This window comes from Vittaforma corneae (genome assembly GCF_000231115.1).
Source record: "Vittaforma corneae ATCC 50505 unplaced genomic scaffold supercont1.18, whole genome shotgun sequence".
Lineage (NCBI taxonomy): Eukaryota > Fungi > Microsporidia > Nosematidae > Vittaforma > Vittaforma corneae.
In genome coordinates this window covers 30,630-54,326 of record NW_006889851.1, presented here as the reverse complement: position 1 = coordinate 54,326, position 23,697 = coordinate 30,630, and the positions used below count along the sequence as shown (strand labels likewise).

General features: G+C 38.4%; 19 protein-coding genes across 19 annotated transcripts; 10 read left to right on the top strand and 9 right to left on the bottom strand.

The window, feature by feature from the left end:
- Positions 1 to 438, top strand: VICG_01740 (uncharacterized protein; the record flags this gene model as incomplete). Its single annotated transcript, XM_007605123.1, has 1 exon — positions 1 to 438. A coding segment is annotated over one exon (438 nt), but the record flags the coding sequence as incomplete, so codon positions are not given.
- A 171-nt stretch (positions 439 to 609) lies between these two features.
- On the top strand, positions 610 to 1,095 carry VICG_01739 (uncharacterized protein; the record flags this gene model as incomplete). Its single annotated transcript, XM_007605122.1, has 1 exon — positions 610 to 1,095. One exon carries the CDS (start codon positions 610 to 612, stop codon positions 1,093 to 1,095), a length of 486 nt encoding a protein of 161 aa, XP_007605184.1.
- A 147-nt stretch (positions 1,096 to 1,242) lies between these two features.
- Positions 1,243 to 2,034, bottom strand: VICG_01738 (uncharacterized protein; the record flags this gene model as incomplete). Its single annotated transcript, XM_007605121.1, has 1 exon — positions 1,243 to 2,034. One exon carries the CDS (start codon positions 2,032 to 2,034, stop codon positions 1,243 to 1,245), a length of 792 nt encoding a protein of 263 aa, XP_007605183.1.
- Positions 2,035 to 2,216: 182 nt separating this feature from the next.
- Positions 2,217 to 2,528, top strand: VICG_01737 (uncharacterized protein; the record flags this gene model as incomplete). The annotated part of the gene is made up of 1 exon (XM_007605120.1): positions 2,217 to 2,528. The coding sequence occupies one exon, from the start codon at positions 2,217 to 2,219 to the stop codon at positions 2,526 to 2,528; it is 312 nt and encodes a 103-aa protein (XP_007605182.1).
- Positions 2,529 to 3,673: 1,145 nt separating this feature from the next.
- On the bottom strand, positions 3,674 to 4,732 carry VICG_01736 (uncharacterized protein; the record flags this gene model as incomplete). Its single annotated transcript, XM_007605119.1, has 1 exon — positions 3,674 to 4,732. One exon carries the CDS (start codon positions 4,730 to 4,732, stop codon positions 3,674 to 3,676), a length of 1,059 nt encoding a protein of 352 aa, XP_007605181.1.
- A 296-nt stretch (positions 4,733 to 5,028) lies between these two features.
- Positions 5,029 to 6,474, top strand: VICG_01735 (uncharacterized protein; the record flags this gene model as incomplete). Its single annotated transcript, XM_007605118.1, has 1 exon — positions 5,029 to 6,474. One exon carries the CDS (start codon positions 5,029 to 5,031, stop codon positions 6,472 to 6,474), a length of 1,446 nt encoding a protein of 481 aa, XP_007605180.1.
- A 164-nt stretch (positions 6,475 to 6,638) lies between these two features.
- On the bottom strand, positions 6,639 to 7,844 carry VICG_01734 (uncharacterized protein; the record flags this gene model as incomplete). Its single annotated transcript, XM_007605117.1, has 1 exon — positions 6,639 to 7,844. One exon carries the CDS (start codon positions 7,842 to 7,844, stop codon positions 6,639 to 6,641), a length of 1,206 nt encoding a protein of 401 aa, XP_007605179.1.
- A 234-nt stretch (positions 7,845 to 8,078) lies between these two features.
- On the top strand, positions 8,079 to 8,636 carry VICG_01733 (uncharacterized protein; the record flags this gene model as incomplete). The annotated part of the gene is made up of 1 exon (XM_007605116.1): positions 8,079 to 8,636. One exon carries the CDS (start codon positions 8,079 to 8,081, stop codon positions 8,634 to 8,636), a length of 558 nt encoding a protein of 185 aa, XP_007605178.1.
- A 490-nt stretch (positions 8,637 to 9,126) lies between these two features.
- Positions 9,127 to 9,780, top strand: VICG_01732 (uncharacterized protein; the record flags this gene model as incomplete). The annotated part of the gene is made up of 1 exon (XM_007605115.1): positions 9,127 to 9,780. One exon carries the CDS (start codon positions 9,127 to 9,129, stop codon positions 9,778 to 9,780), a length of 654 nt encoding a protein of 217 aa, XP_007605177.1.
- An 843-nt stretch (positions 9,781 to 10,623) lies between these two features.
- VICG_01731 (uncharacterized protein) lies at positions 10,624 to 11,148 on the bottom strand (the record flags this gene model as incomplete). The annotated part of the gene is made up of 1 exon (XM_007605114.1): positions 10,624 to 11,148. One exon carries the CDS (start codon positions 11,146 to 11,148, stop codon positions 10,624 to 10,626), a length of 525 nt encoding a protein of 174 aa, XP_007605176.1.
- A 131-nt stretch (positions 11,149 to 11,279) lies between these two features.
- VICG_01730 (uncharacterized protein) lies at positions 11,280 to 13,178 on the bottom strand (the record flags this gene model as incomplete). The annotated part of the gene is made up of 1 exon (XM_007605113.1): positions 11,280 to 13,178. One exon carries the CDS (start codon positions 13,176 to 13,178, stop codon positions 11,280 to 11,282), a length of 1,899 nt encoding a protein of 632 aa, XP_007605175.1.
- Positions 13,179 to 13,382: 204 nt separating this feature from the next.
- Positions 13,383 to 15,494, top strand: VICG_01729 (uncharacterized protein; the record flags this gene model as incomplete). Its single annotated transcript, XM_007605112.1, has 1 exon — positions 13,383 to 15,494. One exon carries the CDS (start codon positions 13,383 to 13,385, stop codon positions 15,492 to 15,494), a length of 2,112 nt encoding a protein of 703 aa, XP_007605174.1.
- A 394-nt stretch (positions 15,495 to 15,888) lies between these two features.
- On the top strand, positions 15,889 to 16,644 carry VICG_01728 (uncharacterized protein; the record flags this gene model as incomplete). Its single annotated transcript, XM_007605111.1, has 1 exon — positions 15,889 to 16,644. The coding sequence occupies one exon, from the start codon at positions 15,889 to 15,891 to the stop codon at positions 16,642 to 16,644; it is 756 nt and encodes a 251-aa protein (XP_007605173.1).
- Positions 16,645 to 17,083: 439 nt separating this feature from the next.
- VICG_01727 (uncharacterized protein) lies at positions 17,084 to 18,118 on the bottom strand (the record flags this gene model as incomplete). Its single annotated transcript, XM_007605110.1, has 1 exon — positions 17,084 to 18,118. A coding segment is annotated over one exon (1,035 nt), but the record flags the coding sequence as incomplete, so codon positions are not given.
- A 44-nt stretch (positions 18,119 to 18,162) lies between these two features.
- VICG_01726 (uncharacterized protein) lies at positions 18,163 to 18,759 on the bottom strand (the record flags this gene model as incomplete). The annotated part of the gene is made up of 1 exon (XM_007605109.1): positions 18,163 to 18,759. One exon carries the CDS (start codon positions 18,757 to 18,759, stop codon positions 18,163 to 18,165), a length of 597 nt encoding a protein of 198 aa, XP_007605171.1.
- A 287-nt stretch (positions 18,760 to 19,046) lies between these two features.
- On the bottom strand, positions 19,047 to 19,385 carry VICG_01725 (uncharacterized protein; the record flags this gene model as incomplete). The annotated part of the gene is made up of 1 exon (XM_007605108.1): positions 19,047 to 19,385. One exon carries the CDS (start codon positions 19,383 to 19,385, stop codon positions 19,047 to 19,049), a length of 339 nt encoding a protein of 112 aa, XP_007605170.1.
- A 13-nt stretch (positions 19,386 to 19,398) lies between these two features.
- VICG_01724 (uncharacterized protein) lies at positions 19,399 to 19,614 on the bottom strand (the record flags this gene model as incomplete). The annotated part of the gene is made up of 1 exon (XM_007605107.1): positions 19,399 to 19,614. A coding segment is annotated over one exon (216 nt), but the record flags the coding sequence as incomplete, so codon positions are not given.
- Positions 19,615 to 20,035: 421 nt separating this feature from the next.
- Positions 20,036 to 22,738, top strand: VICG_01723 (uncharacterized protein; the record flags this gene model as incomplete). The annotated part of the gene is made up of 1 exon (XM_007605106.1): positions 20,036 to 22,738. One exon carries the CDS (start codon positions 20,036 to 20,038, stop codon positions 22,736 to 22,738), a length of 2,703 nt encoding a protein of 900 aa, XP_007605168.1.
- A 460-nt stretch (positions 22,739 to 23,198) lies between these two features.
- On the top strand, positions 23,199 to 23,690 carry VICG_01722 (uncharacterized protein; the record flags this gene model as incomplete). Its single annotated transcript, XM_007605105.1, has 1 exon — positions 23,199 to 23,690. The coding sequence occupies one exon, from the start codon at positions 23,199 to 23,201 to the stop codon at positions 23,688 to 23,690; it is 492 nt and encodes a 163-aa protein (XP_007605167.1).
- Between the last annotated feature and the right edge of the window lie 7 nt (positions 23,691 to 23,697).

The window sequence follows — 23,697 nt, the reverse complement described above, 5'->3', positions numbered from 1 at the left end:
TTTCTGGCAGCCAAGATAGAGGAGTCAAAAACAAAGCGGGTTTTAGAATACTCAGTGGTAACAGATGGAGCATTCACAGCAAAGGAAATACTAAGGACAGAGTGGTCTATTTTTGAATCCCTAGACCACGAGCTACACTTAAAGCTTCCACAGTACTATTTCAATCCTGACTATTTTAGGACACGCTTTTCATTTCTTGAGTTTGAGCATAAGAAAGAGCTGTTGAACTGCTTTATAGCAGCACAGCTAGAAGTCAGATCGTACACAAGAAATGTTTTCCTTCTATATCTTGAATCTAAAAGAGAAATGGAAGTATGGCTAGCTGACGAGTATAAAACAGTACCTGAAATGGCAAAATTTTATATAAAAAACAACCCACTTATTTATAATATCTTAGACAGCATTCTAAACTTACGGAATGTAAAACAAATCAAATAAATGTACACTTAAATCAACTTCTACTGTTTTGCTGAATTGCTCTAGGCACTGCTATACCTCTCCATACTGTAGATTAAGACTGTTATTGATGGTAGTTAAAATCTAAATTGGAGTGTTCTAAATACAGTCCAGTGACAAGATAAACTGATATTTTTTGTTTTTTTTGGTCCCATGTCAACACCAGCAAAGAGACGACTACTAAAAGATTTTAATGAAATCCAGAAAGTGAACTGTATTGGAATATTCGCACAGCCTCTAGAAGAAGATCTACTGACGTGGACAGCAATCATTTTGGGACCAGACAACACACCATTTGAAAATGGAACTTTTTCTTTGGTACTTACATTTGACGAAGGATATCCCCAGCATCCTCCAGAAGTCACATTCGTATCTGAAATGTTCCACCCAAATATTTACCCAAACGGAGATCTGTGCCTTGACATACTGAAGAGTAGATGGTCGCCGTCATACGATGTGCAAGGAATTCTGCTGAGCATCCAAAGCCTGCTAAACGATCCAAACACAAAATCACCAGCCAATCCAGAGGCTGCCAAGCTTTTTCAAGAAAGTTTGGAAGAGTACAAAAAGAGAGTCAAGGCATGTGTGGAAGGCAGCTGGACAGATATTGATAGACTTGTAAAGAGCATAGAGGAATAGTGCAGCACAAATGGCTTTATTACTGATATTGTTTTCATGTACAGGCCTGAATGATTTAATTTACTGGGCAAATCATTACATGGATTTAAAAATAAATTTAATTCTGGGACATCACTGTCTCATATTATATGCAAATTCACTTCTAACTTATTTAACATCCTCTTCTTTAGAGTCTGCTGCGACGTTAATTTTATCTGGATTTTTTTCACCAAAAAATGGATGTGTTCCAGTAAGTGGAAAGTGAGATACTAAAAACAAGTAAGTCATAACTAAAAACAGAATATGCTCTATTATCTTGGAAAAGTAGAACCAAAACGACCTGACATTGATGGTTACAAAGCAATTGACGATTCCAAAGCCAGGAGTAAACTGTTGCAAGGTGGCGAGACATATAAAAAGAGTCAACAGAGATACAATGCCAAGCGAATCCTTATATGAAAACTTGCGTTTTTCTTTCTTTTGAATAGACTGCTCAATTATAAAATACTCAAACAAACAGAATAAGGCAGATGGAATAATGGAGTACAACACAAAGGAGTTCCCAGAAAACAACGCCACTGTATTATAGATCAAGTAGAAAACAATATTACTGAGATTCATACACATAACAACTGAGTTCAGAATGTAAGAATCTAGAAGATCAAACTTTCGTTTTGGAGTAAGTTTGAATGTTTTGCAAAGTAAAAAGAAGCACAAGTTGAACATAGAGATGCAGAGAAGAGGCATGCCAATAATAATTTGTGCAATGTAAAGGCAAAAGACGGAGAAAATGTGCAGAAATCTATCAAAGGAAGGGAAGATTTTGGCATCGAAAAACTCGTCGTTCGTAATACTTTGCTTCTCAGTGGTCGTAGTTGCGAGGACCTGATTTGCTAAGAGTGGGAAAAGCATTTGCTTGGGTAAAATTTTTACGGCTGCAAATGCAAAAAAAATACTCATCCTTGAAAATATAAGCGTGTATCATTGTAGAATGCCAGCGAGTCTCTGATAATTTTGACAAATTTTGGACACAAAAGATAAATGTTTAGGTGCAAGCTTTACAACGAAGACTGCTAAGACGTCAATGGTATTTGCTTATAAACCTACTTGCAACTTTACATTTTCAAAAAATTTTTACTCCAATGCCAGTCAAGAGACAAAACCACGGCAGACAGAAAAAGAATAGAGGTGCAACATGCAATGTACAGTGCAACCAGTGCGGTGCCACTGTGGCCAAGGACAAGGCAATATCTAGGTCTTCCAATGCGCCTGTCGTCGAGGCAGCCTCAATGGACGACTTCAGAGCAGCCACAGTCTACGAAAATGTCGAAGTGCCAACATTCCTCAACATTGAGAACCACTGCATAAGCTGTGCATGCCACTTGAGGATTGTCAAAGTGAGGAGCAAGGAAGACAGGAAGACTAGATTTGTTACGAGACAGAGATCTAATTAAACTATAAGTTAGATGCAAAGGCCTATTTTATTTCATTTAGTTGTTTGGTTTTTGAAAATAGATTGGCATTAACGAAATTTTATTGTTTAGCATTTTCCTAGATTGACTGATCGAGAAAATAAATCGTTGAAGCAACTGCATACCTTATCCGACGGTGGCAAGGTACTGTGCTGGAAAGAGAAGGTGGATCTTGAACAGAAAATATGCCAGTAAGGAATATATCTGCTTGGCAAATTATATGGACTATTTAAGCGTCCTTAGCCACCAGCTGGGTTTTATACTCTCAATCACAAATATCTCAGCTGAGTTTGCAATACCAAATAACAGACAAGGGTTAGTTGATTACTTGTTTCTCATTTATACCCATGAAGATAATCCTCGATACCCAGAACTTAGATGTGAGCGAGATTAGAGATTTAAAATACGACAAAACTGCACAATCACTGTCATTTAATTACAAAAGCAAAATATACAATATAGAGGTGCAGGAAAGTCTCGGAACTTACGTAAAGATATTTGAAAATGATGAAATTGAGTTAATTAACTACGAGGCAAAAGTTTAATGGACTTTTTGGAAATAGAAAGCTGATCGTACAGATCTGCACTACGCAGTACTATTAAGAGTAGAGCTCAATGTTTATACTTTCTTTTAAAGTTGATGAAGAAAAGTAACTTAAAAGCAGAAATAATATACTAAAATCCCAGCTTAAGGATAAAACTCCATCAAGAAAATTTAATATTTGATCTTAGATTTCTTCCATCTCCTTCTCATAGAGCTGCTTCAGATGCTCCTTTTTCTTCTGCTTTTCCTCCTCCTTTATGATCTTTTGCTCGTGCTTTGTCGCCGTTTTGGGCCCGTCGCTCCATTTTTGTTCTTCTAACAGCTCCTGCTGGATCTTTTCTTGCTTCTTTTTCTCTTCCTCGTTTAGCTGCTTTTGGACTTCACCTCGATGCACCTTTCTTGTGAATGTGTGAGACATGGGCAAATTAATTTTTCAACAAAAAAGGAAAGATGAGAATTAAGACAAGATCAAAAGTGATTTCAAAAATTAAAAAACTAATTTATACTTAATTTAGACTTATGCATTCTAGCACAGTCTATTGTACTATAATAAAAGCGCTTTGAATGTGTTTAATTTCTATCGTCAGATGTTACGGGCATCTTTGCCTTGCTCTATATTGACATGAATGCCACTGCCATTCTTTGCATCGTTTGCCACTTTTCCATCTGCTGGGGTCTTCTGTGACTTTGTATCGTTGCGGTACTTCGGCAGGCAGGAAATCTGGTTGTTATCAAAGTTCTCTTCAGGTTTACAGTCACAGTCTATTCCATTCGTTGGGCAATGTGTAAATGGAGGGTGTGTGTATCCAATCTCTTCGAAAAAATGAACCTCACTCATGTCTAAAAACATGGCCACGGCCAACGAGTGTACTGGTGCATCGCCCCACCTTTCATAATAGAATCCTCCTTTTTGGTTTAAATATCCCACATAAGTGGTATAGCTTTTGCTCCTAAACAGCTCAAAAGAGGCTATTTCAAAGTTGGACCAAAAGTGGCATCCGTTGTAATTTCGGTTCTCAAACATAAACTGCAAGGTTTTCTTATCTTTTGGAATTAAATGGGAATACTTTCTCTTAAACTCCAACGTTGAGTCATAGAGTGTGGGTATCGAGTCCTTAAACTCAAAAAGTGTAATTGTAAATCCATATTTGTATCCCTTTTCTTCCATTATTTCAAATGGATCATAGGGTATTTTGCATCTAAATCTCACTCCGGGCTCTATCCTCCAGTAGTATTTATACTTTTGCACAAGATCGTGATAATAAAAGCTTCGCGAGTAGAATCTGCACATGTTGTGATAGCTTTCTTTCTCAGCATATGGTACTCCTTTCATTGCCATCGTCTTCCAATTCGTTTTGGCTTTTTCCGCGTCTATGCTTTTGGGCATGTCCCAATCCTCACTTGGAACTTTTCCAAACTTGACCTGGCTTTTTGTGACTGATTTTATTTTATCCTTGAAGTCATTATCCCAGTCCTTGTCGTTTAGAAAAACATAAGGGTATTTGTAACGAGCATTAAACCTCTCCTCAAAGTTGGTTATGGTCTTTGCAATTTCATCTTTGTCTTCATTTCTACATAAAATTAAAATGACACTGTCTTTTCTTCTGCAAAATGCAGAAATAAGGTAAAGCAAGAAATGCATTTAATATTAGACATCAAAAATCCATGAAATTGGTTTCAGTTTTAATTTTGAAACAGTAGCAAATAACAAAATTAATAATATTGTTTGTTTGGCCACTAATATTTGCAATAATGAATTCGGGAATGTTTGTGACGTTTTAGTTTCACGTACTGTTCTTCTACTGCATGCTTCAAAGCAAAGGAAAATTAATGATGTGTAAGGCCATCCTGCAATAAATAAATTGTTGTACGTCTTCAGATTGGCATCCAAAAATATGCTCCACACACTTTTATATGCTTGCATTGTCACCCCAGTTAATGAATGACGTGGGTGAAATGACAAAACTGGGATTTGCATTTTTAAACCATGAACTGTACTGGTCCTCCCTCCTTATAGCACAAAGCACACTGCCCAACTCTTCTATACCTGATTATTTCCTTATCTTAAAGTCTCTCTTACACCTGGGCTTTCACAAGGAGATCCAGAGGATTGTAGAACTCAACACAGACTTATTGAAGATCCAGGAAATAAAGCTTCTCTACGTCAGATCTGGAAAGGAATCATCCGTTCAACCAATCACCAACGTGCAAGTGCCCACTTTTGATACGCTGGACAGTACCTCAGTCGAGCTACTCTTCACAGCCTTGTCAAAGAAGGAACTACTCAGAAAGCAACAGTTTGTACTATCGTTTGAACGGGACAGTAGAAATATTGAGCCCTTGATATATCTTTATAAGGAATCGCTATGCAATTTCAAGGAAATGGCTGCCCTTATCGACAAAATACCCAATACTCATCTCAGGAGTATTATGAGTGCTCTAATATCAGGGGATGTATCGATTGATAATATTGTCTGTCCATTAGTAATCTGCTCTTTGGCCTATAAAACTCTCTTCGAACGGGAGATGATGAGCGGCAGTGCTCTTTTATTCAGAGTATGTGTCAGAAATCTTGATCTGTTCGGCGACTGTGAGTTTATTTATCTGGGAATGGGAATGTACTACTTGGCAAAGGAAAAGTATAAAGAGGCCCTAAGCTGTTTTTACAAAGCAATAGAAATTAACAAGAACTTGGGGCCTGGTCATCTCTTGGCAGGAATTTGCCACTCGAAGCTGAAGGAGACTGAGTATGCAGTTAAAGTTCTAAACAATGCCTACTCCATTATGAGCTCATCGTATATCCCGGCATATTGCCTGGCGTATGAGTACCAGTTAATGAATAACATACCAAAGGCAAAACACTATTTCAAAAGAAGTATTAGTCTTATGGAGGATTCGCTAGCTATAAACGAAGTCCCAAAAAATAAGAAACATAGATCCATACGGCAAGAGACATCTAGCATTGATAATATTTATGGAAAGCCCACAGACTACAGAGTAATCTATTCGTTTATTTACTGTCTAATCTACAATGAGGAGTATGAGGAGGCCATGAGGTATCTTGAGTTATTTAGTATAAAGAATATTTTGAAGGTGTTTTGCCTTCTCTTTACTGGTAAGCTGGAAGAGGCAAGAGCTTCGCTGGAGGAGTGTGAGAAGAACAGCTACTATTTTGTCTGCAAGGGATTTATCTGCCACCTGATTGATGATCTTGAAAATGCAATACAAAACTATGAAAAGAGCCTCGCGTTTGGAGCAAACTCTGTCATAGAAAGCTTATTGAATATGGCATATGAAAACAAGGTAAATTCCAGACCAAACAGAGCTTTTGACTATTCAAACTGCTTGTTTGAGTCATTTGGATTCAAAAAGAGGATATTTTGAAAGACATGGGCTTGCAAGTACTGTGTAGGCGCAATATTAAAGCTCCTCATAAGTATTTGCAGAAGACAAAGTTCGAGACAGCAGTACCTAATCTGAATACTATCCTATGGGCCTTTGGAGCCATGCCAAAAGTGAAATCTAAAAGTTTTAATTAAAGTACAGCTTCATTCTTGGCTTTTCATTCTCTTTGTACTGTCCCTTGACACATCATACTCCTTCACCGAGACTATTCTTTTCTTTTTATTAAAAATAGCCTTTTCTTTTTTGTTTTCCCTATCGACCAGCTTTTCCACTAGCTTTTCAATTTCTTTCCGTGCTTTTGTTCCAAATTCGCCACCAATTGAATTTTTTGGATCCGAGTCTATCCTTGCACACAGCGAAACTTTATTTGCAACCGCCCTGGCCACTCTTCCTCTAATATCCTCGGGCGAATCGCAGATAAGACTGTGGCTAAAAATAAGCCCGTATTTGGGAGTGTTGGTTTTCATTTTTACAGCTTCATTAAAGGCCTTTTCTGCACCTAAAATTTGAATTGTTGACGATGCGAACTGTGCTAGCTGAGAAATGGACCCAGCCTTTCTGATTAGTCTTACTGCTAGCCCCTCCCCAATAATGTTAAAAAGATTAGGAAAGGATTTTTGCGCATAAGTCTTCATTAGCACTAGCATACCGTTTTTATATTCAATGTCCTTCTGAATGTTGCATACATCATCCTTGATTTGCTGAATATCCTCAGTCTTCATACTGCTGCCCATACTCATTCCGGCTACGCGGACAATTTCCTCAGGCACACCGTTATAATCTGAATTCGATAGAAACTTCTGTCTGCTGCCTATTTTCAAGACAAGATTAAGATATGCCGTGCTGTCTGAAACCGTGTTGAGTTCCGGAAAATGAATAGAATACCACTCTCTCACTCTCATAATCCTGTTGTTGATGCTTACATCCATCTCCTCAACGTAGTTAAGAATGTCTATCAGAATCATGTCATTTCTGTTTGTCTTTATTAGCCTGTGAGCTATCTTCGATGTTGCTATCCTACAAAGATCCTTGGACACATCAAAGTACTCGAAGTAGCTTGTCCTCAATTTTCTAAACCCACTATCTGGACTACAGACAGCATTCATGCTTAGTTCTCTTGAAAGTGTCTCGCATATTTTCGGGTTTAGTACATTTACCGTGCTTGCCAATGGGCAGTTTTCTTTGATAAACTCTTTTATCTGATCCGGAATGGCTCCTTCGTTGAGGGAGTCTATAATGTCAACGACATTTGCGTTTGCGTCAAATAATAACTTTTTTAGAAGAATTATCTCTTCTTCATTCTTCTTGAAAAGTGCTACTCCAAATACAGATTCAAGCAAGTAAAACATGGGAGAAATTTTGATGAAGTATAAAAAGTAAGAAAATGCAAAGAACATTAGAATGGTATTGCTGGCTGTCGGTGCTACGAAATATCGAGAGTTATGCCATGGTACTTCTTATGTAAAGAAATAATGGCACACTGTACCTCTATTTGCGTGCTATGACCAATTTACAAGCATTGCTGGCATATGGCTCAAGGCTGGATTTCTTTGTTTTTCAGACCCCAAGACATAGATTGAGTAATGGAAGAAGCCAAGACCCAGATATTGAAACTAACCGCCCAGTTCAACAGCGAAACACTCAAGGAGACTCTAAACAAAATCAAACAGGAGCTGAGAGATGCGGAAATTGCACACAAAACAAAGATGGAGGCAATTGAGGACTCGATAAACCAGGTGAAGAGAAAGAACAAACAGGTGGAGTCTGAAGTGGAGAGGCTGCAGATGCTTCAGGACAAGAACGCAGCATCCTTTACCAAGAAAAACAACGAGAGAATAAAGCTTTCCAGAAGAATTATTGAACTTGAGCAGGAGAATGAGGAGATAGAAGCAAGATTGAACGAGCTGATTGAGAAGAATACACATTTGGAAGAGGAGATAAAAGTTCTGAGCTATCCTACAGTTGAGGAGCTTTATTACGAGATAGTCAAGGGATTTGGGGTTGATTTTGTTAAAAAGGAAGGCGCAGTATATGCTAAAGTAGTGAATAAAAATAGAAATGATGTATTTACTGTGGAATGCAGTGAAAAATTCAATCAGCAAGAAATTTGCGAGAAAATATGGAAATACATTGAATTTTAGGTGCAAAATCAACTGGTTTACTATTTAATACTTTACTTTGATAAGCCTCTGTGCTAGATATCAAATATCTATCGCCTAACAGGGATGGCTGCCGAGATGGTCGACAAATTTTATGTATTTTTATTAGTAAAGACAATGCTACACTTGTGTCCTGCTGTTTACTGTGGATAATGTTTTAAATTTAAATTAATTTTTAATTTCTAAGTAATTTATCACACCACTGGAGAAATTGGGAGTTGTGAGCGACCTTTGGGGCTTATGGTAGTCCATGGTCCGTTATTTCCGTCAAAATCTACTGTTGTTTTTATGGTGTATGCATAGTCGTACTCCAGAATACAATTTGTCGAAGTTGCTTTCTAAAGTTACAAACTCGAGGTGGAGTAATCTACAAATTGTCTTCTTTTAATTAAATGTGTGTGGATGCGTCGATCCTTATTGTTTTTCCATGATTATGTACCTTATAGTTTTCTTCCTTCTCGACCCATAAACAATGCTTATGTTCTTGCTACTCCTAGGACCAATCTGCTGCTCGAATCTTCTCAAGATTATCCAACCAAAGGAGACGCTTACATTCTGCAAGCATGTCACAGACGATGAGCAGTATTCTGAACTGTTCTTGAGCCGTATCTCCCAGTCCAACAACTTGTTTTTCAGAGTCGTTCCGCCAGATGGCAAAAGACATCACAAAAAGGCCATTGATGTTGAAGATTCGTACCAAGCAACTGAGTCGATCGAGGAACAGGTTGATGTAGAAGGCCTTGAGCTTCCCCTCGAGAGAAACGTAACTGAGAAACTGGACAAGGGTGGCGTTTGGACTATCCAACTGCACAACAGAGGAAATGAAATGGAAAGATTCTCTATTTCAGTTCACTCTGTAATGAAGATAAATAAAGGAAACGAGGACATTATTGCCCTGAGAACCCTTTTGAATCAATTGCAGAATGCGGTTGAAATACTGGGAAATGAGAATCACTATGCCAAGAACACCCAGGCTACTAACATTAAGGATGCAGAGAGGCTGAATTGGTATCTGAATCTTTTAGCCTTTCTTCCCTTTATTACATTTCTGATTGCTCAACTTGAAGGTTACCTGGCCAGACAACTTGTAAGACCCAAAGGCAAGAGATTTAAAGGGCTATTTTAAATAAAGAAGCAATGAATAGTATAAATGCGCTGTATTGTAAATATTTTAGCATTCAGCTCTAGTATTTTAACTTAATATTGAGTATTCTCAATAACCTTTATGGTTCAAAGAAGAGACTTTCCAATATTCTCATAAGTGAAAAAAGAATTGAATATAGACTGTGTTTTATTGAATAGCAAGCTTATCAATCCTCGTTGTGTATGAAAGTCCTGTCTGAGTTTGTTGCTGCATAAAGGAAGACAATTCCAATGCCGAGGCCTGCAAATACTCGACTTGCAGTTCTTGCTAGTTTGTTGCGGATCCCTGGAGGTATTGAGTTTAAGGCATGGTCAATTTCATCTGAGATTCTCAAAGCTAGTCTTTTAGAATAATCTAAAGACTTGCTTGTTGTGTCTGGCATGGCTAGTGAGGGGCAGAGAAAAGGATTGGTTATCCATTACTGTAGATTCTTGGTAATATTAACTGTCAAAGGAGTAATCCAGTAATAGCAGAGACCAACCACATTTCTTATGTCTAGTTTTACAGTACTGGATCTTGCAAGATAAAGTTAACCACACCGGATGCGCTGCATGCATACAACAAACAAAGCTCTTAGAACAAGTAACGCGGTGTGTAAATAATAGGATTTATTTTAAATAGCCGCAATATCACTTCTACAAAACGATCTCATCAATCGCTGCTGCTGTAGACAGCTTCTCACTCGAAAGATTAAAGACTGTTTCGGCCACCTTTATCTCCACATTCGTGCATCGTATCCCTGTAATGCAGACATAGTCATTGGCCACTATTCCACTCCTACTACCTGGGATCCTGAGTTTACTGTGCCTGCGATCACCTGAACCTTCAGCAGTTCTGATAGTCTTTTAGCTCAAGCTCTGTAACATTTGGATGGATAAGCATTCCCTGATTAGACAGAACTGAGAAGGTGCCTACAAGTGGCTCGGCACCGATTGTGTGCTTAAATACTGGCACTCCGAGTGTATCTTCCAATATCTTAATGTTGCTCTCGTCTATTTCTGGATGAACCAGACAGCCGTAGTCATTGCAGACAATGATGTTTCCAAGAGCATTGAGCTTCTCATAGATTCTAACGACTTTAATCGACTCGGGAAGTGAGTTTCTGATGTGCTGCAACTCCTGATCCGTGCACGTGTCTGGAAGTACCAATCCTTTGCTGTTGCCTACGCAAAGCGAACCAACTGTATTGATCGTGTTTATGGTGGTCTCAATAATTGGGACTGAGAAGTTTTCTCTGAAGAAATTGATGATGTTTGGTGTCTGCGATCTCCCAACGAGTATATACTTGTTTGTCATTCTGACATAAGCTCCTATTTCTGGCTTTCCCTCGAAGTCTAGTTTAAAATGCATTTTCGGGGAAGAAATTGAGAAAAACCAAAAAGTATAATGGCAAAACTTAGTAGTATGCCCAGATAGTATGTAGCCGTTTGTTACACATTGATTTTCATGCTTCATGTTGGTAGCTATGTTTTGATTGACGCTCATAGCTCCTTGGTGTTCTCTATTAAGTATTTCAAGCTAGCTTTATCTTTGATTCTGCTCATAAATAAGCACCCAATCTTTCGATTTTTGGTATTAATGTATTTACTTTCATCTTCAGTTAATAAATTCCTATCAATCATATCCATCTGGTATGGGGCGAAGGTTAAATCATGAACTATGTCCATGCCATCTAAAGATTCCAAATACACCATATCCTCGATCCTAATTCCATACTTTCCCTCACGATATACTCCGGGCTCGATTGTAAATACTTGATTCTCTAGTATCTCGCCTCCATTTTGGGAAATTGCTGGCGGGTTCTCATGCACATTCAATCCAAACCCAACACCATGCCCAGTAGACGAGTCATACGTTAAGCCTTCTGATAGTAGCACGCTTCTGGCCGTAGTATCCACCGTGTCTCCTCCAAGTTCCCTTTCCTGCAATAGCTTAGGAGCAATCGTTGCCTTAAGGACAAATGTGTAGTCCCGTTTCAATATCGCATCTGGTCTTGTACTCAATGTTCTTGTAATGTCAGTTGTTCCAAAGATATACTGTGAGCCTGAGTCAATCAAAATGGCCTTTTCCTTGGCTGTATAGGTATCTCCTATTGAGTGGTGCAGCTCAGCTCCGTTTTTTCCAACAGCAACAATTGAATCGAAGCTTGTTCTAAGAAAGTATCTATTTTCTGACTTGATCTTTCTGAGCTGCTCAGCAATCTCCCTTTCAGTACGGCTGGCCGTATGAATCCACGTAGATAATTTAATTAAAGCTAGGGCATCAAGAATGTTTGCACGAAGCATGCCATACAGTTCCATTTTGTTCTTTACTGACTGCAATGCACGGATATCATTGGTTATTCTTTTGTTTTTGAACTTGTTGGCAATAAACGCGGGAGTATTCGGTGAAATTACTATCTTTTTGTCATGCTTGAAGGATTCAATATATCTGTAAAATTCGGAATATCCTTTGATTTCAAAAGAATAAGAAGTGCCATCCCAAGTTTCATTGCTTGTAGGCTGGACTATATCCTGCAGCTCAGGTAACTTTACATCAGAGTTTGTAAATAACACCACTTTTTCTTTAAAAATCACAGAAAAGGAGTAGAAAAACAAGTTATTTTTTATATCCTCGCCTCTCAGATTGAAAATCCATGCGATTGTGTCTAGTTCAGTTAGTACTAGGATTTCATCTTCGTTTAAAGTCTCTAAAACCCTGGAAATCTTGTCTTTTCTGGACTCTCCTGCAATGCTTGTCAAACTATCGCCTTGTTGTTTCACTATTTCATTATCAAATAATAAATCAAGATTGGAAGTTTTACTATTAGATGTATTACTAAACTGTGAGCACTGTTCGAGCGATAGTACAATTTCATCAAAGTCCACTTCCTTTCTATATCTGTATTCTTGTAAGTCTATTATCTTCCTAAACTGCCTTGCCGGTCTATCTTTCCATAATTCTAAAACGATATCGGGCACATGCACCAGTTTGGTTCCCAGCATGTTAAATATATTTTTCAACGTCTCATAGTCCCTAATGCTGATGTATCTTGTATCAACTCCAATACTATTAATGCTCTTCAATATTTCTTTCCAGTACTCTTCCTGATCTTCCTGTTTGACCAGCCTATAGCCCTTAGATTCATTCTCCCTCAACTCTCTTTCAGCCTGGAGATAATATCTTCCGTCAGTTATTAGCACCTTTTCATGTATGCTTGTAAATGCAATTCCTGCCGACCCTGTAAATCCCGTGAGATGCATGATTTTGTTGTCGTTGTCATTTATAAACTCGTTCAGGTGCTCATCTTGCATCGTTGTTATAAAACCATCAATATTGAAGGATGCAAGAAGCTTTAGCATTTCGCCACCTAGCATTAGCTTATCTAGTCTATTTGTCATTTATATAGCGGTAGGTACATGACAGTTGAAATATGAAACGGGTACGCAGTACTTCCCAATTGGTTGATAAACTAGCTTTTAATGCATGCCGTGAAGTATGTGCAAATAGTTCTGCATACTGTTTGTAATGGCAAAATATGTAACACAGACTCTATATATTTAGACTTAAACTGCTCTTCATTTGTGTTTGGAAATTTTTAGCCCATGGACACCTCACACGATAGAACATTAAATGCCACGGCTTTAAACAACAATGTAGTGGCCAGTAATATATCCAACAACACACTACTCAATAATGGTATGAACACCACCGCAGTGTCAGCCTTGGAGGTATTCTCTCCCGAAAAGATCATTAAGACCCTGCAGGAAAAAGAAGACTGCTCGGATGACCTTGTCGAGATAATAAGGACGACCCAGAGTCTTCAACTAAAGAAGCTTGCCAATATTTTTCTCAAGGTCCAAAATTTTGAAATTGAGAGGATAATTGAGCTGACAGTATCGAAGACGAGACTGCACAGATTTAACTCAACTTTTTTAGTCCTTTCTTTGATAAAATCAAGCTATTTGAGCTCAAAGATGCTAGACAAGATCGAGATTCTGTTTCAGAGTGTGTTTATTTCTAGATTCAGGGACATCGATCCAAGCATCAGGGCCATGTGTGTACAATTTCTGTCTGAGTGGATATGCGCTAGCAATGCATTGAGGAATATGGACTACTTAAAGTACATCGGATGGTCACTCAATGATAGAAATGACTCAGTTAGGAGAAAGGCTGTCAAATCATTTCTGAAAATTTCAAAATTTTGTAAGCCAAAAGCCAATTTCAGTGATGCTGTCAATCCTGTTGAGAGGTTCGTTGAAAAGTATAAATCAAGATTGGTTGAAGTTGCACTTCAAGACTGCAATCCAAATATTCAGAAGGAGTGCTGCAGGGCAATATTATCTATTTTTCTTAAGAATGAACAGGTCTTTGCCACTGAAGAAATCCTTGCCATTATTTCCAATGATGATTCCTGCAATGATCTTAAGTTTCTGGCTCTGAAAAAGCTGTGTCCTGAAGGAATCTGGGAACTTGATAGTTTACACAATATTCTCAAGCAAACAAAAAGCCATGTCTTTAAGAACCTTAAGCTTTCTGACAGTGACGTTGAGTCGTTCATTCTAAATATCTGTGAGTTCATTAGGAATAGGTCTGCCTGTTGTGATAATAACCATGTGTGTTTTCTTGATATTTTGACGGCTATGAGCTTCAACACTGATCCTATTATATTTTTAGATCTATTTGAGGTTGTGAAGGATAACAGCAATAACATCAGGCTAGTAGTTCAAGCATTGTGTTCTGTTTCTTCGTTTGCTAATTTTCCAGGCTCTACCTTCAAAATCTTGGAATATTTAAGGAAAATGGCTGAAAATAATGACAGCTTTATTGATAAATTTGCAGAGCTATTGAAAAAGTTGGAGGATATATATTCTCTCCAGGTAGAGACAATTATATCAGAACTAAAGACCAAATATGTGTTTCCGCTCATAAAGTTCTTTGATATTTCCAGCTCAGTTGATCAGTCATCTTCGCCTATTGTAAAATGCTATGCCACTCTTTGGAAGATTTTGCAAGAGGACTATGAGTGGGTAAAGAATCTTGAATTTGGAAACAAGCAAGATGGTGCTTCTATAATAGATACAGACATATTTGAGAATAGCACACATGGTTCGTGTGCCGTTGATAATTTCCTTGAGTTGGTTGACTTTGTTGTATTTTTCCACTCTAAGCTGCCCGAAGAGCCCTACTCAGCCACTGAGCCTACAGACCCCGTTTCTTGTTCTAAGATACTATTTGATAAGCTTATATCCTATATTTCAGCAAATTTTCATTTTAATGATCAGGAATCGTGCATCCGACTGTTCAAATTAATTTCAATTGGACAGTTCGCTCAGTACTCAAAGAGGCTGTTTGACCATTGCTCAGAAGAGCTACTTCTAACCTTTACGGACAACCTGAAGGACATTAAGCCTCTAGTTTGCGGATATTTTGAATATTTGGAAGATCGAAATTCAAAGAAATACCCTGAAGTATCAAGAAAACTTGCTGCAAAGATCAACAGAAACGAGAAGGACAGGTACTTTTTCAATCCGATTAGAAAGCTAGTTTCGCGCATCGATCTTTTGGACAATATCCTGATTAACTTTGTGCCATGCCTAAGTGTAAATGAGTGCATTGTGCTGGAAAATCTTGCACCCAAAAGCAAGTTTAAGACACAGGCTTTAAGGAAATGTAGAAGCTCCAAGGGAACAGAAGAGAATATTACTTTTATTTAATGCCTATATTTATAAGTAGTTCGTTTGTTGATTAAATAGTCCTAACATTTTCTGTACTTAGTTTTTAGTATTGGAGCTGCTTAGTACCATTCAAAGTCTCAGAACTTTGCTAGTTTAAGCATTGGTGCATGCAGTTATGGCGGCAAATATTTGTAAAGGAAGGATATTTAGTCATCGTAAATCCATGAAGATTCTAGAGATTGTCTGGGAGTGATATGCTTCTGGCCAAACACGGCATATTCTTTTATATTCTAAAGGGACATGTTGAAAACAGGCTTTAAATGCCACTTGGTCTTTGACCACAAGAATTCATGGCCGCTTTGATTTTTTCTTTTGAACTGTCCTTTTAAAATGCAAAAAACCAATTGAAAATTTTGTTAGCTATTACCCCCTAATGCTACAAGCACAGTCAACTAAGCAAATCTTGTTTGGAGTTGTTAAGATGCTTCCAATATTGGGGATTGTAGTACTACCTGGAGTTGTTGACGCTAGTAGCGAGGCTACCAACAACAGGGATATTGCCGGCAGCACTATTGAAGTTACAAGTCTTGGTAGCATGACTGCAACAGATGTAGGCAGCCATGAAGAAAGTGCAGGACTTGCACCAGCAACTAATCCTAATGCTTTGCCCAGTCATTTTGCAGATCTTGACGATCTTTACAATACTGGTTTTAATGACAGCGACGATGATCCAGAGCTTAATAATTTCTCACGTTGGTTCAGTCAAAGCGAAATTCAAGAACTTGAAAAACTGTTAAGTAGTCTGAGACCGGCTCCTGTGATTTATGCTAATGATGCGAAGTTCAAATTATTTTTAAATAATCTCAGAATTGTTAAGGTTGTAGGCGATTGGATTGAAAACAAAGGATTGGAGGACAAAGATGGCTATAGCAATTGCAAGGGTGATATTTTTGAATTGGCTGCCTTTGACATATGGCGTAGATTTAGGTCCAGAGTTCCAAATCCGCAAAACAACGAAGAAATGTTTGTAATAAATATAGTTAATGTAGCGATCAGCCAAGGTGCTTCCCCAGAGCTTAGTGAAGTGGATGTATCTAACATTGAACAAGTACCGACGCATGCGTTGAAATTCCTAGAAGACAATCTTGGAACTAAGATTTTGAAGAGGAAACTTGCTGGCAAACCATAACAAGATATAAAATCATGTATCTGACTGTACCGATCCATAGTCTTTGCATCCATATGATTTAATATCTAGTCTAATATGACGAAAAATCATACGAGCATCTTCTTAACAGCCATTGATGCCGGGAATGTTAGAAAGGTTTCTCTACCATAGGGTGATATGTTTAAATCAAGCGGCTAGGATGGATGTCAGAAAGATAAATCTTCTGAAAAGCCTATGATTAAATTCAGTATACGGAAGAGAAGATAGGTTCCACTGTTTCGAGGTTTGGTCTTGATCAATTTATGATTAAAATTGTCGTTTACTTGCAAAATAGTTATTGCAGTCCTACCAGTAGGAAATGTATTTTAACAAAAACCTGTTTATTCAAAGAAAAGTGCGTTGTGCGAACATGACAGGTGTAATGCCGGCAATGGTTCTTTTTGGTAAAACCAAGCGCTATCTAGTAAAATGAAATTCTATAGCATGTGATAATGTAGATGACAGTACAGTACAATAGGACATAGACCAATGAAAGTGTGGATGGAATAGAGTAGCCCCCATCGATAAGCTCTTGGGAATATATCAGTAATGGAAAAATAGCATAGAACATTTTGAGGATGATTGACGGACCAGACCTCATTGCCGTCACTAGAGCACTGAAAAGACAAGTCGAGATAAAAAAGCCGATGAATGTTGTTCTTAGACGCTTGCCTAGGAAGCTAAAGCAAATAAGATTGATAAAGAAGGCACAGATCAGGTTTAGAGTCATGAGTCTGATGTTAAAGATCCATCCCACAAAACAGAAGGTGGAAATATGAGCCAGCGCAGCAAAAATAAAGATTGAGGCAATATAGGTTCCTGGCGTCATAAGAACATTAATGTTGTAGTTTAGTGCCTGAAAATCCTCCTCAAATATTGAGGAGTACTGGTACATTACACTGAAGCAGACCGATGCAAAAATTAAGCGTTGACTTACTTCGGAAAATCTTTCTCTGAAAAATTTTTTCAATAAAAACCCGATTTTGTTTAATGAAAAGCCCTTGAGAACAAATGTTTGCAGAAAGAAAGTGGCAAGTATAGGAAAGTCGTTTTTGTTGAGGATTGCGCTACAGGTCAGGGCAACCAAGTCGGGAGCATGCTGAATATTGGGCTTGTCAGTCAGTTCATTGGCCAATCTAAGAACAAAAATCAACAAGAAGCATGGAAATAGGCTCTTCAGCACACCTATTCTCTTTTCATGTTTCTGGAATGTCATTTCATATTTTTTATATCCGAGAACCGCAGCTTGTGTCAGGCCCACTTTATAAAAGTCGATGGTTGTCAGTCTATTCCAAGTCGGCATGTTCACATGTTTTAAATCCACAGTATTGCTAGTTTTATATGCCATAAATAGCTTTTTGTAATTGTATGGTTCGTCTGTTTTATTTAGATTGATCTCAGAGACAAACTTGTCAGCCGAATTCCCCTTGATTGGGTTTGAAGGCAGACTAAACACCGAAAGTTCTCTGCTTTCAAAGAACCTTGAAGATTCCTGTCTGCTTAGAGAGAGTATCTTCTCATGCTTGACAATAACCGCACAGTCAAATATATCCGAAAATCGGTTTCAACAAAAACTACAGACTCATGCTGCTGCACAAATTCCGAGAGTATTGATAGGCACTTGTCTTTCTGCTTGCGGCTCATTCCAAGCACTTTAAGGTACATAACAGGCGGTTTGGCAATCAAATTAACAGCAATCTCAAAAATCCTAGATTCTTGCACATTCAAATGGTCAGTTCTTTTATTGTAAAAGTAAATGTCAAGCTTCCTTACCATATTCTCAGCCTCTTCTCTGTTAATCAAGGAGAGAACATCAAATACACTGTCGTTGCCCTCGCATACGACATGTTGGTTGAGAAGATGGTGGAACTTCGCTGCTGGAAGCACTTTTCCATCGAAATATACACTTCCCCGAACTTTAATCTCGTTTGCAGAGTGCAGATGTATCTTGGAAAAGAGGAGCGACAGCTCCTTGAAAGTACCACAGTCTGGACTGAAGAAGATACAGCACAGTCTCGTGGCATAGAATGTTAAGTTGTTTGCAATTGCAACTTTGTTAATTTCCATGGATACATCTTCAAAAACTAGCTCACTCATTCCGCACGGTCAAAACTTTAGAAAATTTTGATAAAAGTGGCTGATCTATTTATGGCATAGTCTGATTTGTCTATGAATGCCATCTTGCAAACAAACTTTCAGGAAACTAGTCCAGTTCTTATGATTATGGTACTGTGCAATGCCCTATAAATTGCAGTCTTTTGATATTAGGGATCCTACGTGCTCAAGTAAAACTGTGAAACAACATCGACAAAATTGTTGGTGTAAAGCACAGATATCAAAGAATCTGTGCATGGCCATGAATCGCATGATAAACCGCAAGTAATTCATAAGAATTTTGAAGATGGCGAAACGATGTTTAAAATCAAAATACGCCTGAATGAGGCAAATTTGTTAAAGCTCCAAATTGGCCCAGGGGCTGCATGGTAGATCTTGCCAAGGAATATTTGAGCGTGTGGCCTTGACAAAAGTACACGGTTTGAGACTTTGGGCTGTGTGCATGCATGAAGAGAGTAAACACAGAAAGCTATTAACTTGTATATCTTTATTATTCTTAATATGGCAGGCCCAGAAATAATAAAACAGAAAGTAACTAATTGAGACATTAGCAAGACATCTTTAATAAACTTTTCCTGCATTCTCGGCCCGCTCTCTACTACGGCCATATCTTTTCTATATAAAAAAGTTTACAAGTCTTTTCAAACCAAAGAACAAACAAAGTATTCCGACAAAGGGGGAAAGTCGTTCCCCGATAATGCAGCATTTGTACAAAAGGGAGTACCATCCATTTTTCTTGGAAAAGATTGTGGGGAACTTTCTCTTTAGATACGTTGAGGTGCATATCATTAGAATTGCAAGTCTTAGAAATGATTCGAAGTTAAACAATGCAGACATGGGTGGAAGCACTATAAAGCTGATGTAGCCAACCCGACCCAACTAGCTGCATGGTCAAATGCACTACAGAAATGGAGCTACAGAAATAGCATTAGCATATGCTGGTTAACGATAAATAAGCTACTTCTGCCTATTCTAGCGCAAAGCCAGTACAAATAATCAGACGTGGACCGTGAGTGCCATCGAGTGCTCAATTAGCAAAGGTCAAAGTACACTCAACAGTATTTATTTAATATATGCCAATGTTGCATCTGGTATCCTACTAGCTAGTAAAGCCAAATACTAATAGCAGTCCGAATGCATTATAAAGCCCAAAGAAGGAGAGCAGCACAGAAGCATTTTGCCAATCTCAAAGTCTTCCAATATCTCAATCTCATATTTTTCATGGTAAAATTTTACTTTCCTACATCCCAGAAAGCTTATGGATGAGGCTTACTTTGACATTTTCGATGATGACTCGAGATTAAAAGTGCCAAAAAAGTTCATAAGGGAACAACCAAGGACTGAAGTGTGTGACGAATTCTTCGTCTGCGGAACTAAACACGAGGCTGTTGTGCCATTTGGTGGTAGCTATTCGGAGATTCCCCACGAACCACGATGCGATGCAAAGAAATACAAGTTTGAACTTGATACATTCCAGAAAATATCAATATGCAGCATTGAGCGTGATGAATCAGTGCTCGTCAGTGCACACACGTCATGCGGCAAGACTGTGGTTGCTGAATATGCCATAGCACAGTCCATTAAGAACAACCAGAGGGTGGTATACACTAGTCCTATAAAAGCCCTGTCTAATCAGAAGTACAGAGAGCTTCAGGAGGAGTTTGGAGACGTAGGCCTCATGACTGGAGATGTTACCATCAATCCCGAAGCATCATGCCTCGTCATGACCACTGAAATTTTAAGAAATATGCTTTACAGAGGATCAGAGGTCATACGGGAGGTTCACTGGATAATATTTGATGAAGTGCACTATATGAGAGACAGAGAGAGGGGTGTAGTGTGGGAAGAAACAATAATACTCTTGCCCGGGCATGTAAGAATGGTATTCCTTAGTGCGACCATTCCTAATGCCTTAGAATTTGCAGAGTGGATTTCATATATCCAACAGCAAATTGTGCATGTTGTTTATACTGAAAAGAGGGTTATTCCTCTCATTCACTATTTTCAAACCGACGATCTATATCTGATTAAAGACAAGAAGTTTCATCTAAAACAGTTTATGCGGTCTATGCAAAATGTTCCAAAGAGGAAAGATATGGATAAGATATTGCAGGAAGCAATAGAAAGGGCCAATACTCCTGCGGTTGTTTTTTCTTTCAGCAGAAAGGAATGTGAAGGATATGCGGTTAAGATTAGGAAGGATTTATTAGATGAGGAAGAGAAAGACTTGGTTAAGACAATATTTGATAATGCAATAGCCTCACTAAGACAGGAAGATAGGAACATTCCCATTATAGAAAAGATGCTTCCGCTTCTACAGAGAGGAATAGGTATTCATCATTCTGGGCTTCTTCCAATTATCAGAGAGATAGTTGAAATACTCTTCCAGGAATCTCTTCTGAAGGTGCTATTTGCCACTGAGACATTCTCCATAGGGCTAAATATGCCTGCAAAAACAGTCATTTTCACATCACTTCGTAAGTTTGACGGCACAAACAGGAGACTGCTCACCTCGGGCGAATTTATCCAGATGAGTGGAAGAGCAGGTAGAAGAGGACTGGACGAGATGGGAGCGGCCATATGCATTCTTACGGAGGAACTAACAGTCGCACAGGTCAAGACCATCTTCTCGTCCAGTGCAGACAAACTGTTCAGTGCATTTCGCCTTACTTACAACATGATTCTTAACTTATTAAGGGTAGAGGGATTGGACCCTACCTATGTCCTGAGCAGAAGCTTCTTTCATTTTCAGGCATATAAGAGTGCTCTAGAACAAGAGAATAAAATAGTAGATGTGCCTTTCGCGGAAGAAACAGAGCTGTCACAGCTATTATTAAGAAGAGAAGAGCTATATTGTAGAAGAAACGAGGCGCTTGCTAGTGCCTTTAAGGATATGATTAGAGCCAAGGGCAGGGTTGTAGATCTTATGATTCCACACAAGGGATCCATCCTTCCAATACGAAATGCCATAGTAAAGGAAGTGACAAAGCACAGCACTGTTCAAGCTTACATACTAACAAATAAAGATATAGAGCTCAAGGAGTATCCCTTAGCTTATGTGAGTAGTGTTTATGATGTTCAATGTAAGGTTGATATTAAGGTGTTTAGTAAAAGGTTCAGGCCAATAGAGTACAAGGACGACGTTAATGAAGAAATTACCCGTTTAGAAAATAAAATACGCGAAATCGAGCCATCAATAGATCTTTCATCCTGCCTTTTCTGTAAAAATCCCTCCCGCGCATGCCTCGTCAGCTGCGAGTACACGCCCACAAATACCCCTTTATTAGATAAAAGCATAGAGCATTTGAGGTATCTTGTAGAGCAGGAAAACTTACAGGAGAAGATAGAATATTTAAATAAATTGAAGGAGATTTATCACATGGAAGAATGTAAAAAGATGATTGGCGTTCTAAGACGACTTGAGTACATTGATGACACATCAGTCCTAATCAAAGGCAAGATGGCCTCTGAGATCAGTGCAGGAGACGAACTTGTAATAACGGAGATGATATTCAATTCAGAGTTTATTAATCTGTCCCTGACAGATATGGTGGCTCTGCTTAGCTGCTGTGTCTGTGAAGAGAGCACCGAGAATCTAGTTTTGAGTGAGGAAAATGATGCAGTATACACTTTGCTCGTTAATGCTGCTGAAAGGATTGTTAAAATTATGAATGAATGTGGGATTGATGTGAGAGAAGCGGAGTATATTGGACGATTCTCCCATGCATTAATGGACATAGTCAAAATGTGGATGACTGGTAGAACTTTTGTTGAGATATGTGAAAGCACTAATATCTTTGAGGGAAGCATAATCAGGGTGTTTAAAAGACTGGAAGAGCTGCTGAGACAGCTATCAAATGCAGCAGCAGTTATTGGAAACAATGAATTGGTGAATCTGTTTTCCCAGGGGATATTCCTGATTAAACGAGATATTGTGTTTGCTAACTCCTTGTATCTCTAAAAAGCACTTGGAATGGAAAATTGCTGTTAGAGCAGAAGCACCAAGGAGAGAAGTTGTTGGTTTTTGTTCAATGCATCGCAGCCTGTTCTATATCTAAGACTCTCTACGGTGAATATTGTAATTAGCATCGTGCCAAATCTTTACTTCCGATGCAAACTACATCCTAAATGCCATATATTCTGTGTTCAAAGCGTTTGCGATGCACAGTACATAAATTTGATGCAATTCACCGAAGATCCCGAAAGTAGAATTTCATCAACCTTCTTTTTTCTAGGCTAGATCCGTTAACAATAAATTAGCCTTTTGGAACACTGCTATTGCTTCCTTGGTTAAGCTTCTATTTGATATTAAGGCGTGTCATAGAAATAGGCGTAGAATATGCTTGTTGCATTTGTGGAGTCTATGCTTATGCATTGTATAATTTATATGTATTTGTATTTCTCACCCCAAAATAAAGACCATGATAATTTTGGTATCTCTTTTCTGCTCAATACTCATAATAGGAATTGGAATGCTTGCTAGAAGTACTACAGGTGACAGTCCTGAATCCTCTAACGAAGATCTAAATAAATTCTATGGGATGTTTGCTGAACCAATGAGTGTACAAATGAAGCAGCTCATTCTTGCCGCCAAAAACACCCTCAAGAAATTGAATGTACTCGCTGAGGAGAGAGAAGTAGTCTCAAATCTATTTGAGGAGAGGGTCTTGAGCGATGAATTCTTTAAGAGATTCAGGAATGCCGAAGAAGAGCTAGTCATTGAAAAGACACTAATTGAGAATGAAGCAGAAGCATTGCGCACTGGCTCAAAGGATCAGGTGTTTTCTGAGGCAAGCAAATTGCTTAGTGTTGAGATTTTGGGAACAAAGAAGAAGAGGATCTTTGATGAGGCACTATTCTTGAAAAAACAGGAAAATCTAATGAAAGACTTGAAAAGTAGAAGTAAAAAGTGATTCTTAA